The following is a 16,862-nucleotide window of genomic DNA, read 5'->3' as shown; positions in this document are numbered from 1 at the left end:
AGGTCCATTTCTTTATCATATGTTGTATGGAACATCACATCTGCGACTAACAATGATGTCGAGAAAATGCATACATGTATATTTATGGATCAAATTAATGAAGATAAAAAATCTTTTTAAACAATGATATCTGACTATATGTTAGAAAAAAAAAAATTGATAAAAGTGTTACATATTTCTAAAAAAAAAATTATTTTTATTAGCTTGTTTCATAGATGGGACTGACTATTAATCGGATTTAAATAATAGGTGTAAGTTTTTATATTTTTAGGATTTTTGTTTGGTTGTGGTTTTTATTGAAATGAGTTTTTGGTTAGTAATAAAAATTAAATATGAGGTCATTCTCGTCGTTTAGGACCATAACGACACGATTTGGACCCAGTCAGAATGTCGTATGGAAAATAAACAAACGAGCATATCATTTCAAAATCTTCCTGGAGACATTTTCTTACGCTATTGATTTTAAATATCCTCGTTTATAGGTACAGGTAGTCAACAAGATAAGAACCACTCATCTCTATCTAGAACTTGACTTTCAGAGACCAGCTTTTCTTCCCCCAAAAGACTCATCTTCTGTTAATCCACTTGAGGGTTAGTCAAATGGATTATAGATGGCTGCTTGACTGGGTAAAACCTTCAACGCATAGTTGTTGAACCTACCCATCATCCAAATTTGACCCTTTTATTCCTTCCTTCCTTAGAAGTTTTACATTTCCATATCAAACATTATCTTGTGCATCGAACTTATCAACTGTTACTGAATTTGATTTGCACGAGTGTAGCATGAAGTTGCATGCTGCTACTGCCTCTCCTACTGTAAGATATATCCATTCCTGACCAATCGCTTCGATAAATTTCGATTTTTCCAGCTTCTTGATCACCTCACTTCTCGGGTTTGCCAGTACAAGCTACATTAACAAGAACATGACCAGTAATTTGTAAGAACATAATAAGCATTGCATATTATATAGTAATGAATGTGAATATAGGTTAATCGATCTGTCCGTACCTTGAGACCTCTTCTATCAGTGTTCTTCTTGACTTCTTCAAGCATGCTAATTCCACTTGTATCTATGCTACCATTAGCTGTAAATAGATTGGGTTCAAATATTAGAGAAAATAATTTAATGTCGTAATTAAAACGTTCAAGAAATGATAAATGAGACACTTAATTACCACTCATATCCAGTATCACATATTGTAAAGTGGATCCTCCTGTAGATTTTATCTTGTCTTCCTCCTCATAAATCCATCTTGAAATCCTGAGAATTAATTAATTCAAAGTACCAATTTAAGTAACTACGAATAGTTCTTCGTTAAAATTTTTACAATTTAGGATCTATTTGGTTCAACAGTTGTGGTTAGTTGTTTCCTGTATACCTTTCTCTTAAGTAGTTAGCATTGGCAAAGTAGATAGGTGCATCAATCTGAAGAATGAGAACTCCAGGAACACTATTAGCAATTGGGTATTGGTCCATGCTTCTATAAATCATGGAATTGGGGATGTTTCCTAGAAGCACAGTCCTTGGCCTGGCTATAAACAGGAGCATCCTCAGCAATGAAATAGAAACCTGCATTTCAAAAATCTAGTCTTATTAGTAATGTTCATATCTTATAAATCTTTCTGATGTAAATTGTAGATGAGTTACTTACAGCAATGACAAGGCCAATTTCAACACTCCCAAATACTACACCAACGTATGCACTGATACAAACGACAAAATCGAACTTGTCGACTTTCCAGAGATGAATAGCAGCTTCATAGTCAATTAGGCCAAGCATGGCACAGATTATAATTGATGAGAGGACTACTAATGGTGTGTAATGGAATAACGGGGTTAGAAATAACAACGTTATCATAACGGCTGTTGCCATTACTATGTTCGACACTGCAGTCTTGCATCCTGCATTGAAGTTCACTGCTGTTCGCGAGAATGGCCCTGTATTACAGTACAAGATCATCATTTTAAAAATACTGACACTCCATTCTCTTCAAGTAAAAGCAGATATATTTCGCTTAACTAATAAATTGGGCTTGGGCTGAAGTACCTGTAGTTAGATAACAAGAAGTGCTAGAGCCTGCAATATTCATCATTCCAATAGCAATCATCTCTTTGTTTCCATCAATGTGATAGTTCTTGAACATGGCAAAGGTCCTTCCAACAGCTATTCCTTCCTGTATATCCATTACACCCAACTTTCAAGTCTCTCTTTATCATTAATCTTATAAAGTAGGATTAGATTTGTTTAAATTAGGTTTACGTGCATTCATGAAATAAATATTGTTCCCATTTTATTATTATTTTTTTTCCAAAATACACTCATCTCAGTAAAAAAAATTTGTTTTTCATTGATTTAGTTTATAGTTGAATCCATAAACCAGAAGCAAGCAATTCAATTTGTACAAGATAATTACAATATTTTCCAACTCTTTAATTATATATGGAGCCCACCACAAAAAGATGATGACATGTCAATATAGACAAGTTAAGAGTATTGGAGAACATGTGACTGGAAGTGGAGTGTGATGTGAGAAATGAGAGACTTACAGCAAGAGCTATAACACCAGTGATAATTCCAGTTTTAACAGCTGTCATCACATATGGAGACCCAAAAGCCAACTGATGTAAAGATGGTGGATTCAAGCCTTTCTTCAGGTTTCCAATCTGGAGAAAACAACAAATCGAATTAATAAAGTTTGGTTTATAATAATTAATTCTAACAAGTCAAAAAAAAAAAAAAAAAAATCAAGAGCTTTATTATTGATAAATTTCAGGATTGGGTGGGTTTCTTGACATCCATAGTAACCCTAATTGACAACCCATCCAACAAATATAATTGCGAGCACAAGTGGGAATGGTTATTGTAGTGTTATTTGGTGCAATAATGATTATTTATAGCTAATAAAACTGAATTAAAGAATAAAATTTAATTAATAGAAATTGACAGCTTACCACTTGAACTCCATGTTTCTCAGCATGAGTCAAGTAGACAAGGACACTTCCTAGAACAACAGACGTTAAGGGCGCCATAGCATTTATCCAAAAGAAGCATGGCTTTCTCTTGCTCTGTTTGCCAATGGCAACATTAAATTAATATAGAAATCTTAATTAAAGTAAAAAAAGAAAGAAAAGAAAGTAATTAATATCTCAATGAAAAGATCGAATTTGAACTCATGATTATTAAATATAATTTTTTGCAGGTATAATTAACATTAATTGATTCGACCTTAGTCGGTCAGGATCATATCATTATATGTTTTTATAACTTTAAGTCAAAGAATATGAAAATGTTACGACAAAAAGTACTGTTCGGTAGATGGTTACTTCAATTTCTTACACTTGATGTTTGACTTGCCTCTCACACATTCTCAAATCAAATATAAACAGACTAATTAAGAACTTTTTCTACTTAATACCCTATGTAGATCGGGTTGACAAAAGCACTAATTCACAAGTAATTATTTTAAGTTTTTAACTAATTAAACCGAACATTCCATATTATTAGTAGTTAAAATAAAATTATTCTTATTTTTTAAGAAACGTATATATTTCACCAATATTATTTTTGTTAGGGGAATTACTTTTTTTGACAGCAATAGGTGGGTAGCTGAAATGGAAATTTTACATTTTCCTAAAATTTATTGTAACTTAATTAATTAATTATGGTTCAAGCTTAATTACCTTAGGGATGAAAATGATTTAACAGCTTAATTACATTAGAAAATGAAAAAGGATTTAACTTTTAACTTACAAAGTATCTAGTAAGGAGGAGAAAAAAAAGAAAACAGCATCCCAGTAGTCCACTTTCCCATCGCCACTGCAACCACCACCATGGTATATAACAATAATTAATCATTACTCTATCCAGTTAAAAGAACACATATATACTTAAATTAAAAGATTAATATTATAATTAATCATTAATTACCTGGTGTGTTTGGCTAAAAACCGATTCCATAACAGAAAGAAGATCAGTACCATGAGTGAAATGAACCAGCCCGAGAATTCCTTTCAGCTGTTGAAGACAAACAACTGTGGCTGCACCGCTCATGAAACCGACTATGGTTGCATGAGACAAAAAGTCTACAATAAACCCTAGTCTGCAAATCAATTAAACAAAAATATAATTTTATATAATAAATAAATAATGCATATATAATTACAAAAACTGCATGCAGCCCATTGTTAATGGTGTAATATTCTTTTCTGTGTCTTCATCTACAAAATGAACCGTTTCTGACTTCCTCAATCGAACTCCACCATATGTGCATTAAGAGACAAATATTATCGGTTTCGACTTTCGATAGAGTTATTAAATTGGTCAGTGGCATGTTTCACATGAGATTGGACAAACTGACCTTAAAAAGCCAAGAGCGGCTTGAAAAACTCCAGCAAAGAAAGTGGCCGTTAGAGCCAACTGCACGTAAAGCTTAGGGTTCTCATTAGGGTTAACTTCCTTCCCTAACATGGACGATATGAGCAGTGATGCCACAGCAACGGTTCCCACTGCTAAATCTTTTGAGCTCCCTAGCATCGCATACACCAATGGCGGTACAAAGCTTGAATCTGCATTCACCAATACATAATTTCACGTTTTCAGAAATTAATATAAAGAAAATCAACTTCTCTTGTTTAAGAATTATGATTTATGAAAACAAAAAGAATATGATTAATCAACAGAAACTGTGCTTACATAGTCCAATAATGGGAGGCAAGTTGGCAAGGCCAGCATAACTTATCCCTTGAGGAACAGCAAGACTGGCAATAGTAATTCCAGCGATAAGATCAGCTTTAAAGAAGGAGAAGGTGTAACGAGGAGCCCATTCAAGGATTGGTACAAAATATTGCAATCCTAAAATGAACTTCTTAGATGTTGGCTGATTCTTGAATTGCCTAAAAGGATCATCGGGAAAAAGTGTCTCCTTTACGCCTGATTTTAGCGAGGTGAGAAATGGTTTTGCCGGAGGAATTGCAACACGGTGTGGGCATTCATAGTCGGCGTTACCCATTTAATGTGGGTTAAAATCAGATTTCCCAAAGCTTAGAAATTAGAACTTAATTATTTGTTTTGTTTTATATGTATTTATGGTGTAAAGGCAATGTTGTTAGTCGGCAAGTTGCAGTGACATAAGAATTTTTATTTTTTGATAAGAAAGGAAGAAAAACAGAGAGGCAGAAGTTGGAATTTAATTACGGAATTGATGGTTTTGTGAGGAGAAATGGAGCTACACCATTTATATATATATATAAAGAGGAAGGAGAAGGAGGAAGGAAGAGGGGGAGGTGATATCCAAAATGCTTTAAGGGACCCACATTTGGACTTAGACACGTGGCATTTCGTCAATGAAAACTTGACTCGTTGTCTATGACCCTCTACCAATTCTGCTCACAATTAACTAGCTTTATTATTTTTTTTCTTTTAAAAAAAATTCCTATAATGATTCATATTGTTTATTACAAGTTACATGACATTTATCTAAATGGGAAATTACTATTATACCAAGACATAGCGCAGTGGTAAGTGCATTATAACCTGAAAATAAATTTAGGTTCAAATCCTCTTTTTTAATACTTAAAAAAAAAAAAAGGAAAATTACTAACATGCTCCATGTATATTTAACATCATCTAGATTATTACTTAGTGTACAGTTGCTACAGTACCTGAGGAGTAATAAGTAAGTTTAATCCTCTAAATTGAAGTGCTGATATCATGATGCCTGTCTCACCGCCAACATGGCCTTTTCAACACGTGGTTGTTTCTCGTTGGATCAGGATGTCGAGAAATACACGTGGTGGTTCACTTATTAAGTGGGACCCAATGAATTATAAGGATTTCAAGCAGATATGCAAATCTTTGTAATTAATAATTATATTATATAGATACATATATCATTATTTAGAATCATATGGTAGGCAATGAGAAGTGGGATACTAACTTGCTTTGCTTGCTTCAATTGGCAAAATTTATCTTCTAGGTACATATTTTTTTAATTGTCGAAACACTTTTAACTACTAGAATATGTACCTATCAATGCTGATGTGATATGAAAATTAATCATTAACACTAAGGAAATGACTGTATTAGGCATTCGAAAATTTGATGCTGTTTCCATTGAAGGGAACGGTAGTAAATAATTTAAAACGACAACGCAAAAGGGTATATATAAAATATAAATATATATATTTGTTTATCAGCAAGGAATATATTGATTTATATTAATTTAAATAGAATGGAAATTGGTGTCCCACAGCACATGATTGGTATTAGGTAATCTCAGATCGATTAACCAATACAATTGGAAGAATCAAATTCTGGAAATGTGGCATTCTAATTCTACTCTTTTCTTCTTTTTTTTTTTTTTTTTTTTTTTTTTTTTTTTTAAATAGTGTCCCTGGAATTTTAGTTGAGATTCTAGAAATTTGTTTGATAAGGAGAGGAAGTGCATATATGCCTAAAAATGAAATGTTATATCATTGGAAATAGTATAGTATATATATGTTTGCTGAGCTTTGGCCAGTAAGGGATCATCTAACAAGGATATATGTAGTAATTATTTATTGAGGATTTGAATTGATATACGTACATTCTGATTAAGAAATTAAAAGTTAATCACTAGTATTATCTATGTAGGTAATTCGATTAAAAATACAAAAAAAAAAAAAAAAAAGTACCAGAAAACTGAATGCATAGGAGACTGACACTTGTCTGGTAGGCAGATAATGATAAAATGGCTAATTCCTTTCTTTTTAGGTTTTGCCAGCGGCCCTTTTTCTTTGGCGTTCTTTCAAGGGTCAAAAGGGCACCATCTTCTTCTTGACCATGTAATAAATAGTTAAAACCGTTATTATCTGTGTGATACAGTGAATTAGATCGACTAGATTATCTATATGCAGTAGCAGCTGATATAATACTAAGTTAGGTCTTACATAATAAAATAACAGATAAATCCATTGAAATTTCCTACAAAACAAAGTATATAAAATTATTTATCTTTTGATTGAATAATAATTATCCAATTCTAAATCATTAATATGCGTCCAGAAATTCAAATTGAAGTCCTCTAGCTAACAAATATAAAAAAAAAGAACTGGAGTTCAAGTTACCTCGTTCACAGTTCATATATTATTTCGAAAGCAGCTCTCCTTCCCCATTTCTATGTCCCTATCCCTTCCATCTCCTCTTTTCCATTGAAGGAAAAGAAAGAAAAGAAAGTTAAGAGGAGAATAGTCAACGCGGAGCTGAGGAAGAAGGGATTTGGGATCCCATTTCATGGAAGTATAGATAGGTATAGGTGTGTTTCACGTGGCATCATCATCAATGATTCAGTGATAGTGGGAAATAAAAGAATTTAGTTTTAGGCAAAGCATGCCATTTTTGACTTTACTGAAAAAGTGAAACATTATATTTGTTCAGGATATTGAATTCCCATGTGTTTTTTCATTTTTTTTTTTCCCTGTAATAACCATTGTTGCATGTAAGAATTGCCAGATTATTCCTTGTACACCCACTTCTGCTACTTTCTTTCAAATCTTATCGGAAAGTGCCAAGTGGTAATTCTATATGTCAACCCACTCATAATTGAAAAGTTTCTATAATTGCTGATTTTTGTTTACTAATCCCATTCTGAATTCAGATTTTATTCAGTTAATTAATCTCATTTACAATCATTATAATCTGTATTCAATCATAATCAATATTTAATTGAATTATTTTTTAATTTTAATTAATAATAATTATAGGTGATATTAGCATTTTTTTTTGTTTTTATAATTGAAGTTTATTATTTCTTTTTTTTGTCTTTATTGACAAAAAAGAAACATTGGGACTAAAAAGAAAAATAATAATGCTTTTTGTTCTTTGAGGAAATAAAGTGTTTAAAATAACAAGTTAACTTAATTAATCTCTTAATAATTAGACTAAATTTGATTAACTTTCTAATATTTTATTGTCATATTACAATAAAATTTACTCCTATATGTGTTCTCCATTATAACTTAGATTTACAGATCAGATTCTTTCTATTAATAATTTATGATTTCTATTTTCCTTGGGACTTAATCATACATCTACCACTCATATATTAATTAAGAAAGAATAAGTTTAAGCCTGTTGAATGTTGATAATGACACTGCATCTGACGGAGAATATACATACATACTTCTTATGTCATGATATATATAATATAATATGATTTTCTGGTTTATTATATTAAATTTGATAGTGCTATATGGCAATCTGTATGTGGGAAAAATGTCAGCAGAACACCGCACACATGTGTATGATTGAAAACAACTCCATAACCAGATTGAATAATTATGCTCTCTCTATATATGACACTAAAAGAAAACAGTGCAAATGCATATCTTTCTTGAAGTAAATCTCATTGGAAAAAAGAAAGAAAAAAAAGGGTTCAACATATCAATTTTCGGATTCTTTAAAGAGATAAAGAAATTGAGCACTTTCCCAGATAAAATATATATATATGAAGGGTTGAAATTATTTCGTATGCTAATGATGGATTGGATTAGTTAAGCATTTCACCAGATAAAACTAAATCTTTCAATTGTTCATGTATCATTAATTCCCTAAATAATAATTAAGTAATACATTACACTTCTACTATCAATTATTGGATTAAAGTAATACTAGCTAATGAGCTTTTTCCATTTTTTAATTGAGAAATACCATTTCCTGTAGTGATTAATAGAAGTTGATAAGCATAGGTAGCCAGTTACTAAGGAAAAGCAACGAGAGTCAGTCTTTTATGCTTTGCTAGCTTTTGTTTGTTAATGTGTGGCAAGCAACTGAAACCAGTTATCCCACACGCAACTACATGTATAAAGTTTGATAAATTATGTAGGGTTGATATTCATTTGAAGCGAAAAATTGTTCTCCTCGTCTGCGCAGAAGTTGAATCAGATATCAAAGTTGTATATGCGTCTCTACGCCTGTTCAGAAATGATATTCAAGTAAAACCCTCTCAACAGTTCGATCACTTCCTCTTTATAATTATGGTAGTAAAATGACACATTTTTATATGCATTCAAAATTTTAAAAAATGAAAAGATCGTTAGAGATTGAATATCTCATCTTCTGTTATTGTAACGCAAAGCAAACACTTGACCACTGGGGAAGAATGAATTTTTGGGGATTTATTTATCAAAGAACTTTAAAGAGACAGAAGACATGGTTCGTGGACTTTTGTTTACATTTGAAAATCCAAGTGACTGTACTATACATGTGATGATAGTATTCATAGTCCTTTTTAGTCGGCAAGATGTTGTCTTTTGTAATGAGAAACTGAATATTCTTTTGACAATAATAATAATAATAGTGCAGTAGTCCATTATTAATGTTATGGTATACTTTAATAGCCTTTCATATACAGCTAGACTGCATATCTATTAAGGTCAGCCATAAGTTATAATCTATTTTCTGAACCAGAAAATGGGTGAGAGAAAATATCAAAATGCCTTTTCCTTCTAATCAGATTGTGAAATGACCTTAAAATCTGAAGTTGAATGATATATGAACGTCACACACTCTCTTTATTGAACTAGTGGTTCTTCTATTTTGTAGCAGAAGCAAGTCCTGTTCCGAGCAATCTAATATACAGGCATCCATAGTATATGTAGCAAATTAAAATTTTCTTTGATTTCTAGCCATTGATTGGTTTGAGGTGGGATTTGGAGGAAGTTGAATAAATATATCCCACATGCAAAGCCATTATTTTAGTTTAAGAATAGGAAAGTCACATCCATTGCAACACAAACCCATGACACACGGGTATAAGATTCTTTACCATTTGATCGTGGGAGGTACTGTTTCATTCAAGCATGACACTATGGATCAGGAACTACTTGATAACAAAAAGATGGTAACTTATCAAGGCCATAGCTAGGAAATGATGAGCTTTTGAATTTTTAATGATTTAGGAATCTTCATTATATCTGTATAGATTTCTATACTGATGTCGAACCACAAATCAAACACAACCATGTGAGTGATTGAGGTGGTAAATTGAACGCGTAAGTTTTTGTCTATTTCTTGTGTATGTACGGATTAAAATAAAAATGGTATTTTAGAATATTTGCATGCTTTTTATGTCTAATGAGAATATGTGTAATTATAAGTTGATTTAGAATAAAATTACTACATGTGACAAATACAGGAATAAATTTTAGATATTGCCTGTCCTCTATTACCTGTTATATTAAATGTATTTAGTCATACGGTACCCCTAAATATACTATCTATTATTGGTGAAAAATATATTTTAAGTAAATTTGAATTTAAATAATTGAAAATTTACATGTGTCCTACTTGTTTTAAGGGGTACTTAAACGAGTTTAATATTCTACACTGTTTGGATGTGAAATATTTTAATTATATGTCTCTTCTTTTTGTATGAATGCATTAATTTCCTCCATTTTTTCCTTTTGTTTTTCTTTTGTGACATGAAAATTTTTAAAAGAGATATTAATGTTTTTTAATTTGATAAATATCGTTGAACTAAATATTAACCCAACGGCTGTCAGTTATAAATTCACAAACTATTTCTTGAGCAAGAACTACTAGAAAAATAATGATGAAGCTTTTACTTTGCTTCATATTTATATCTCCCAATCCATCAGTTCTATTTATTATAATAATGATGAACGATGGTGATGATAACATGCAATGCATGGAACATTCTCCAAAATATATATATAATTATTATTCTAATGGTGTACATCACTAAAACAATAAATTTTATTTTATTTTGAAAAATTGTATGAAAGAATGAAGACAGAAGCCACCATACAAAAAGAACGCATATTGTATTAATTGGAAGAACAGAAGAAAACTGATATTTCTTGCTAAAAGAAAGACAGAAGAAAGTGCAAAATACCAAAATCAAATTAATTAACAACAAAATTGGAAATTTCTTGTGCTCTTTTTTTTTTTTTGTCAACGGCCGACCAACCACCCAAAAAGTTGTGTAGCTTTTCTTTTGTTCGTCTACAAGATGAACACATCAAAATATTCCTATCAGAAATGGAACGGGATGTCCTTTTTCGAGTGATGAGAATGAGACCTCCGTTGTGTGAGACTTTGTGAAAAGATTTGCCCCAAAACGACAGCCACGCATGCATGCGAAGTGTGGGCTGGATATTCATATTCTTAAAGACGAAAGCAAATTTACAATTTAGCAATTCTATGGCGTTTTGCGTTACTCAAAATCACATCTTGCTACATTGATCTTCGAAAATAATTAAAAAAGCAAACGTCAAATCCAAAGGTAAAAGAAAAAAAAATGTTTGGAAGAAAATTTCAGAAGATGAAAGTGTGTCTGGTTGACTTGTTCAAATAATTGAGAGAAAATGGTATTGGAAATGGATTGGCCTCTGACTTTTACCATCCACTGCTGTTTCTATTCATACCATCTTTTTCATTTGATTCCATTTTTCATAAGGACAAATGGGAAATCACTTTCAGAGACCTCCTAATAGTGTTTGATTGTGAAGAAATATTTTCTGTTTGATTTTGTCGACCCGCAGGACCATGCATGCAGGCCTGTTTCTGTAATTATATGGATAATTAAATTTAATTTATCCTTAGGTATGATTTAATTGGTACTTTCATATTTTTTAAAATTTATAGTTAGTTAATTAATTAATTATTAACATAATAATTCAATAGTTAAATATTTATCTTGCAATATAAAAAATTATAAATTGAAAAAAATTTTCCCATCTCTACTTAATTTTGAATTAATAAAAATATTAACTTTTTATTATTTTATATTGACGTGTTAATGAATTTGGATTTTTTTTTTTATTTTAAAAAAAGGCATTTGCGTGTACTTACGTATAACCCATGACAACGTCGCGTCCTACTGGGCCAGGTGTTGAATTCCTGCTTTGAAATGACAGTAATGGGCCCGTTCAAAAAAAAAGGAGCCGATTTTTGAACGGTATTGGGCTGAGCTTTGCCATACCATATGGGCCTCCTAATTTCCTGTTTAATTTGTTGGGCCACCATTTTTTTATTTTAATCTTAATTTTTACCTTGCATTTGTGATTTGTGAACAAATGACCCTAGCTGGAAAGACTTTTCTCCGTCCGCCAACGACAGGAAACAGCAAAACATTTTGTGGCAGCTGGAGAAATTCCAATCCAAACAATGCGGCTTTGTCAGAAGTCAAAGCTTCTCTCTCGCCTGTGACTACTGCCGATCACCACTATATTCTGTACGGCCAGATTCTACACCATCTCCACCGCCGCGCCACCACAAAACGCCACTGGTAACTCTCTCTCTCGTTACCGCCATTTCTTAACAAGTAACCAATTTGGTTAAATTTGGTGCTGATTATGGCCATTGAAGGCACTACATCTTCTATTTTCTTGTAAGTTAATTCAAGCGTGTTATGAACTGATTCTGTCAACTTCCAAGGCTTGTAACTGTAGACTTGTAAATGGTGCATAGTACTTTACACTTAAACAGAAAAGCTTTTGTTCTGTGTCTTTGCAAAGAAGCATTTTAGAAGTTTTGCAAATAATTCATACAATTTATAAACACATCAAATTTTCAGGATTACCGTGAAATCAAATAGTACAAAAGAAGTGACTATTTGGGGAAAATTCACACTCAAACAAATTTCTATTGACAGAGAAAAAGAACAGTTAAGGACGTGTTCCTGCACTTTCTCTGTGTGCCTGCGGGTTAGTTCCCATTGCATTATGCTTTCCTATGGAAAACATTTATACAAATCACGCAAAGCAAAAATAAAAAATAAACAAAAGATAAGATAAGGGAATTTTTTCTACACTGGCAATAACGGTGGAGTGAGAATTGAGCAGTTGTCAGAAACACTCCAGCAGCTCTTTGTGTGAAACATTTCGATGTCTTTGATCTTTCTTAGCTGACACTCGCATCATTTAACTCATGTCTAAGTTTTGTTTTCATCTGATGGGGCACACGAAATACCAATTGCAGTGTTGGAGAGTGCGGCAACGTTAGTACCTATTTCCATGAATCTGCAGTCGTACAACAAAATTAAGTTTGCAATCATGAATCATGTTATATGGTCACGAGTCACATATATTTCCTTTCTTGCGTGTTTTTGCACTTGTTCTTAATATCAGATTGATTCATACTCACATCAAAACCAACGACTGTTCTGCAGTAAGTGGTGTTTGTGAGCACTGTACTGGTGGATCCGCATTCACTATCTTTGAGGGATACTGTTGATCTGTCAAGTTTAGTTGACCATGGATATTGGTAATTCTGAGCTGTAGCCCCGACATGTGAAGATGATCGCTGCATTCGCATGGCCCTTGGAATATTCCTTCCTTCAACTGATGCCCTCCTTCTGCTTGGTTGCCTCTCAAACGAGTCTGGCCTTTGTTTTGGCGCACTATGTGACCGAACTTTTGCTCTGGAAGATTCTGTGTTTGCCATGTAATTTGGAAATAATGGGTAGTCATAGGACAATGATTCTGCATATTCTGGCTGGGGAAAAGCAAACGGAACTCTTGATGGTTCAGGTTTTGATACTGCAGAATAGTAGGGGCTGCTTTCTGCTGTGTTGAGGGAATAGTCCTCAAAATGCCCACTGCAGCCTCTGGGGCTCATGTCGGTTAGAGCTGATGGAGCTGGTGAGAGTTGGCACTTGTCTGGCTTCGAGTATACATGGTTTAGTGATTCATAATATGTGGAAAATCTAGGGTCTTCATATTCAGGTTGTGGTTGGTGTGAATAACTATTTCTGCTCTTTGTGCTTCCCTTTGCTTGTCCAAGATCCATCTCAACAATTTTGATGTTCTCCTCCATGCCTCTATCAGTATCCTACATCCATCAAAGCCATGTTGCATACCATTCAATCTTGATAAAGTTAGCCAAGAATTGATAAATAATTTAGATTTTCTTTTCCCATTTTTTAACTGATATTGAGCAGACTAGGAAGGATATTGTTGATCAATAGATATTCCAAGCATGAAAGAAAATAGAACTTATTCCTTTCTTGAGATACGGGATAACTTTACTGTTATTGCTCCTGTTTGAAAATCAAAAGATATGAATTGGAAATTCCAACATAAACGAAATAACGCGTACATAATTTAAATGTCTAAATCTGTTATCGTGTGTTGATTTTTTGTGGATTGATTGTCTCTGACTAGCAGGCTTTGTTTCTTCTGCCATTAGGATCCTTTGGGCTCGAGCTCTAGCCTGTACAGTCACCAATGCCTGCATACACCGAAGTGTAGCAGTGGCCTGTTTCCTTACAAGGTGACCTCTTACTAATGCCTGCAACTTCACTAATCCTTTTAATGCACATAATGCTTTTCTTGCCTGTGAACAGCACAATGAATACAGTTCTTATCATCATCTTCGTAATGACATTCTTTCAACTCGCAGAAGACATGTTAATTTCCAGATTAAAGATAAAAAAAGATCAAGAATTGCGTACCAGATAAGAACGGAAGACGGACTGAATCTTTATGGCAGCAGCCTCTTCAATAGCACGTGTTTTCTGATTGGCAACAGTTGTTAGGCGGAGCACAACAGCTGCATCAGCAGCTACAGCTGCTGCCAAAGCCATTGCATGTTTCTTCTGCTCGTTTTCAGAATCTGATGTAGCCTGCACCGGGGGTTGTGATGTGGCAGTCGGTTCTGTAGAATTCAAGTCCCTTGGAGTTGGAGCTGTTGCTGTTGCTGAAGATCTGCGAAAACTCCATCGCCTTTTTTCTTTCTGAGTAGTTGGTGTGGTTGAAATTGGAGTCACTGGATTCTCAACACTAATTGTTAGATTCTGATCAGTTGTATATTTTTCTTTATCTTTCTTTCCTGTCAAGAAACTTCTAAGCCATTTCCCAGCTTTCCCCATTTCTATAATCTTTCTAATCTAGGGTGCATTGGATTATAGCAAGATCATAAAGAAAGAAACAAGTGAGATGCAAACAGATCTCTCCGTTTCTACTTATATTTTCATAAGTAGCTTTCAACACTGTAGTGGTCCACCTTATTACAACACTATCTAATTGCATTCCCTTTTTTTTACTGCCTAATCGTTACTGTTTCACTATCCGCATTCTCTATTATAACTACCAGTTCCGAAAGATCATATGGTGTTTCTGTTATATTTATTAGGTAAGGCCTGCAAGAAAACAAAGAAATAGAAAGGAAGCTCCCAGTAGAGGTACCTGACACCATCCTAGAAGATCATTACCAGAGATTCTTTGCCTTCGATCTAACTTATTTAGCTACCCATTTTGTCCTTCCAGGTAAGACTCATTCCTTTGTGTCTATCAGGGTGTTAAATGTAATTTTAACTTTATGCTATGTTTCTTAATGACTAAACATGGGATGGCGAACCTCAGAAACCATGTGAAAATGGGTCAAGAACATGCAGAATCCGTGTAAAATACTCATTTTCAGAGTAGCGGAGAGGATTGTCCACTTGAGTTCTATTTTTGGGTGATGAATTTTAGATCTTGTGTCATTTTGTGGTGATGTGGGTCCTTGAGAGTATTGTAGAAAGGGTGTGCACGTGCTTATCCTATCCTAGCTGGTGGATTCTGCACTGTCTTTAGTGTCAAGTTTGTTAATGCTAGTCAAGAAAGCGAAGATGGCCTTCTGATAGTTTACCTGAATCGCAGTTACCATTTTTCCCTTTCTATCTTTTTCCTATGTCCAAAAAGTGTAGGGGTCCCGTTGCTTTCGTAACCCTATACTAAAGACACAGCTGTTTGATGATAGATGATGAGAGTATGATAGCAGTTGTTGGGGTGACAGGATAATTAATATCAGAGTTACTATCTGGCTTTTGCTTATCGATTACACTGCAAATTGTCCCAGACCGGTACCACTTTAGATGGCATTAGATGCACATCCCATGGAAAGGAAAGGATTGTAAACTAAGAAAATGTAGCATCAGATAGACTTGTTAATTTTTGAGACCCCAATTGAGAAAATTGACAACTTTACTAAAAATCATCTAGGCTACGATTCAAATTCAATAGAAAAATGTACGTCCTTTAATTCCTTTTTTTTTCTATTTTGCTCCTTGTACAATAAAGATAAATGCTTCAAATAAGAAAGTGTGTTAGATAATTGATTAGGTGAACATAGGCTCTTGATCTTAAACAGAGCGTTTGTTAGTACATGAACATTGCATTAATGGTATTAGGCCCATCTTACCTAATGATAGAGGAACGATTTAGGGCATTATTAATAATATTTAAATAGTGATAAAAGGATTAGTTGGCAATCACATGGTATGTTTATATGCTTTGCTCTTGGACTAGTTGTTTGGTTTAGGGAAACACGATCCTGTTGGATTTTTGTCCATTTTCCTTCTCTGTAACTGCAAGTGCTCTAATCCCTAATCTCTTTGTGAGAATTTAAGATATTATTAGGTACATTATTACCATGTTGATGCTTTGATAATTATTTTCACATGGAATAAGTAGACTAGAAAATTGTTGGTAAATTGTTCTGAATATCTGTTGGGTGGGTCCTGGTAGAGATATATTTTGTCTTGTCTCAAATGTTAATCATGTGAACACAGTCCATATCCTTCCAAAGACATTCTGTATATTGCCTCTTAATAATATTATCATGTCATGTTATGTGATTAAGTATTGGTTTTATTCTTAAAAAAGAATCTATTTTGATTTACTGAAATTGGTAAAATTTCTGGCAAGAGGTCATGTCATCATGCTCGTGGTGTAGACATTTAAGACTATAATACATGCATGTGAAAGATTTCTTATTTGAAGATGAAACTTTTCCTCTTTTTGTTTGTATTTGTAACTCCTTTTTATTTATCCAAAAAGAAAAAAGCACTAATCAAGTGGGTCAGGAGGTCGCCGACG

The 16,862-nt window shown here is 33.3% G+C and overlaps 2 protein-coding genes and 1 long non-coding RNA gene across 3 annotated transcripts; 1 reads left to right on the top strand and 2 right to left on the bottom strand.

The window, feature by feature from the left end:
• Nucleotides 1-395: 395 nt before the first annotated feature.
• LOC149495116 (sulfate transporter 3.1-like) lies at nucleotides 396-5,229 on the bottom strand. Its single transcript, XM_089723823.1, has 12 exons — nucleotides 4,696-5,229; nucleotides 4,361-4,568; nucleotides 3,931-4,102; nucleotides 3,754-3,819; nucleotides 2,955-3,068; nucleotides 2,550-2,666; nucleotides 2,050-2,176; nucleotides 1,654-1,940; nucleotides 1,381-1,571; nucleotides 1,177-1,262; nucleotides 1,010-1,086; nucleotides 396-908 (listed from the first exon to the last, which is right to left on the bottom strand). Exons 1-12 carry the CDS (start codon nucleotides 5,009-5,011, stop codon nucleotides 720-722), a joined length of 1,950 nt encoding a protein of 649 aa, XP_089579949.1. The 5' UTR covers nucleotides 5,012-5,229; the 3' UTR covers nucleotides 396-719.
• Nucleotides 5,230-12,054: 6,825 nt separating this feature from the next.
• LOC105632034 (uncharacterized) lies at nucleotides 12,055-15,053 on the top strand. Its single transcript, XR_005176918.2, has 3 exons — nucleotides 12,055-12,289; nucleotides 13,172-14,274; nucleotides 14,404-15,053. It is a non-coding gene; the product is annotated as an uncharacterized LOC105632034 (long non-coding RNA).
• Nucleotides 12,554-14,872, bottom strand: IQD19 (IQ-domain 19). Its single transcript, XM_012214301.3, has 4 exons — nucleotides 14,456-14,872; nucleotides 14,101-14,337; nucleotides 13,147-13,833; nucleotides 12,554-13,022 (listed from the first exon to the last, which is right to left on the bottom strand). Exons 1-4 carry the CDS (start codon nucleotides 14,870-14,872, stop codon nucleotides 13,002-13,004), a joined length of 1,362 nt encoding a protein of 453 aa, XP_012069691.1. The 3' UTR covers nucleotides 12,554-13,001.
• Nucleotides 15,054-16,862: the final 1,809 nt, after the last annotated feature.

The sequence above is a fragment of the Jatropha curcas genome, chromosome 7 (genome assembly GCF_041381405.1).
Source record: "Jatropha curcas cultivar XTBG-Jc1 chromosome 7, XTBG_Jcur_1.0, whole genome shotgun sequence".
NCBI lineage: Eukaryota > Viridiplantae > Streptophyta > Magnoliopsida > Malpighiales > Euphorbiaceae > Jatropha > Jatropha curcas.
The sequence above is the reverse complement of the archived record's forward strand: the minus strand, read 5'-3'. Positions and strand labels throughout refer to the sequence as shown.

Coding starts and splice junctions, on each gene's coding strand:
- LOC149495116 (XM_089723823.1), bottom strand. CDS start 5,011: ATGGGTAACGCCGACTATGAATGCCCACACCGTGTTGCAATTCCTCCG. Junction 3,820..3,930: donor TTTTTAGCCAAACACACCAG/GTAATTAATGAT, acceptor TGGTGGTTGCAG/TGGCGATGGGAAAGTGGACT. Junction 1,941..2,049: donor TTCTTGTTATCTAACTACAG/GTACTTCAGCCC, acceptor ACTGTAATACAG/GGCCATTCTCGCGAACAGCA.
- IQD19 (XM_012214301.3), bottom strand. CDS start 14,872: ATGGGGAAAGCTGGGAAATGGCTTAGAAGTTTCTTGACAGGAAAGAAA. Junction 14,338..14,455: donor CCGTCTTCCGTTCTTATCTG/GTACGCAATTCT, acceptor TGCTGTTCACAG/GCAAGAAAAGCATTATGTGC. Junction 13,834..14,100: donor GATTTAGACATTTAAATTAT/GTACGCGTTATT, acceptor TGATGGATGTAG/GATACTGATAGAGGCATGGA.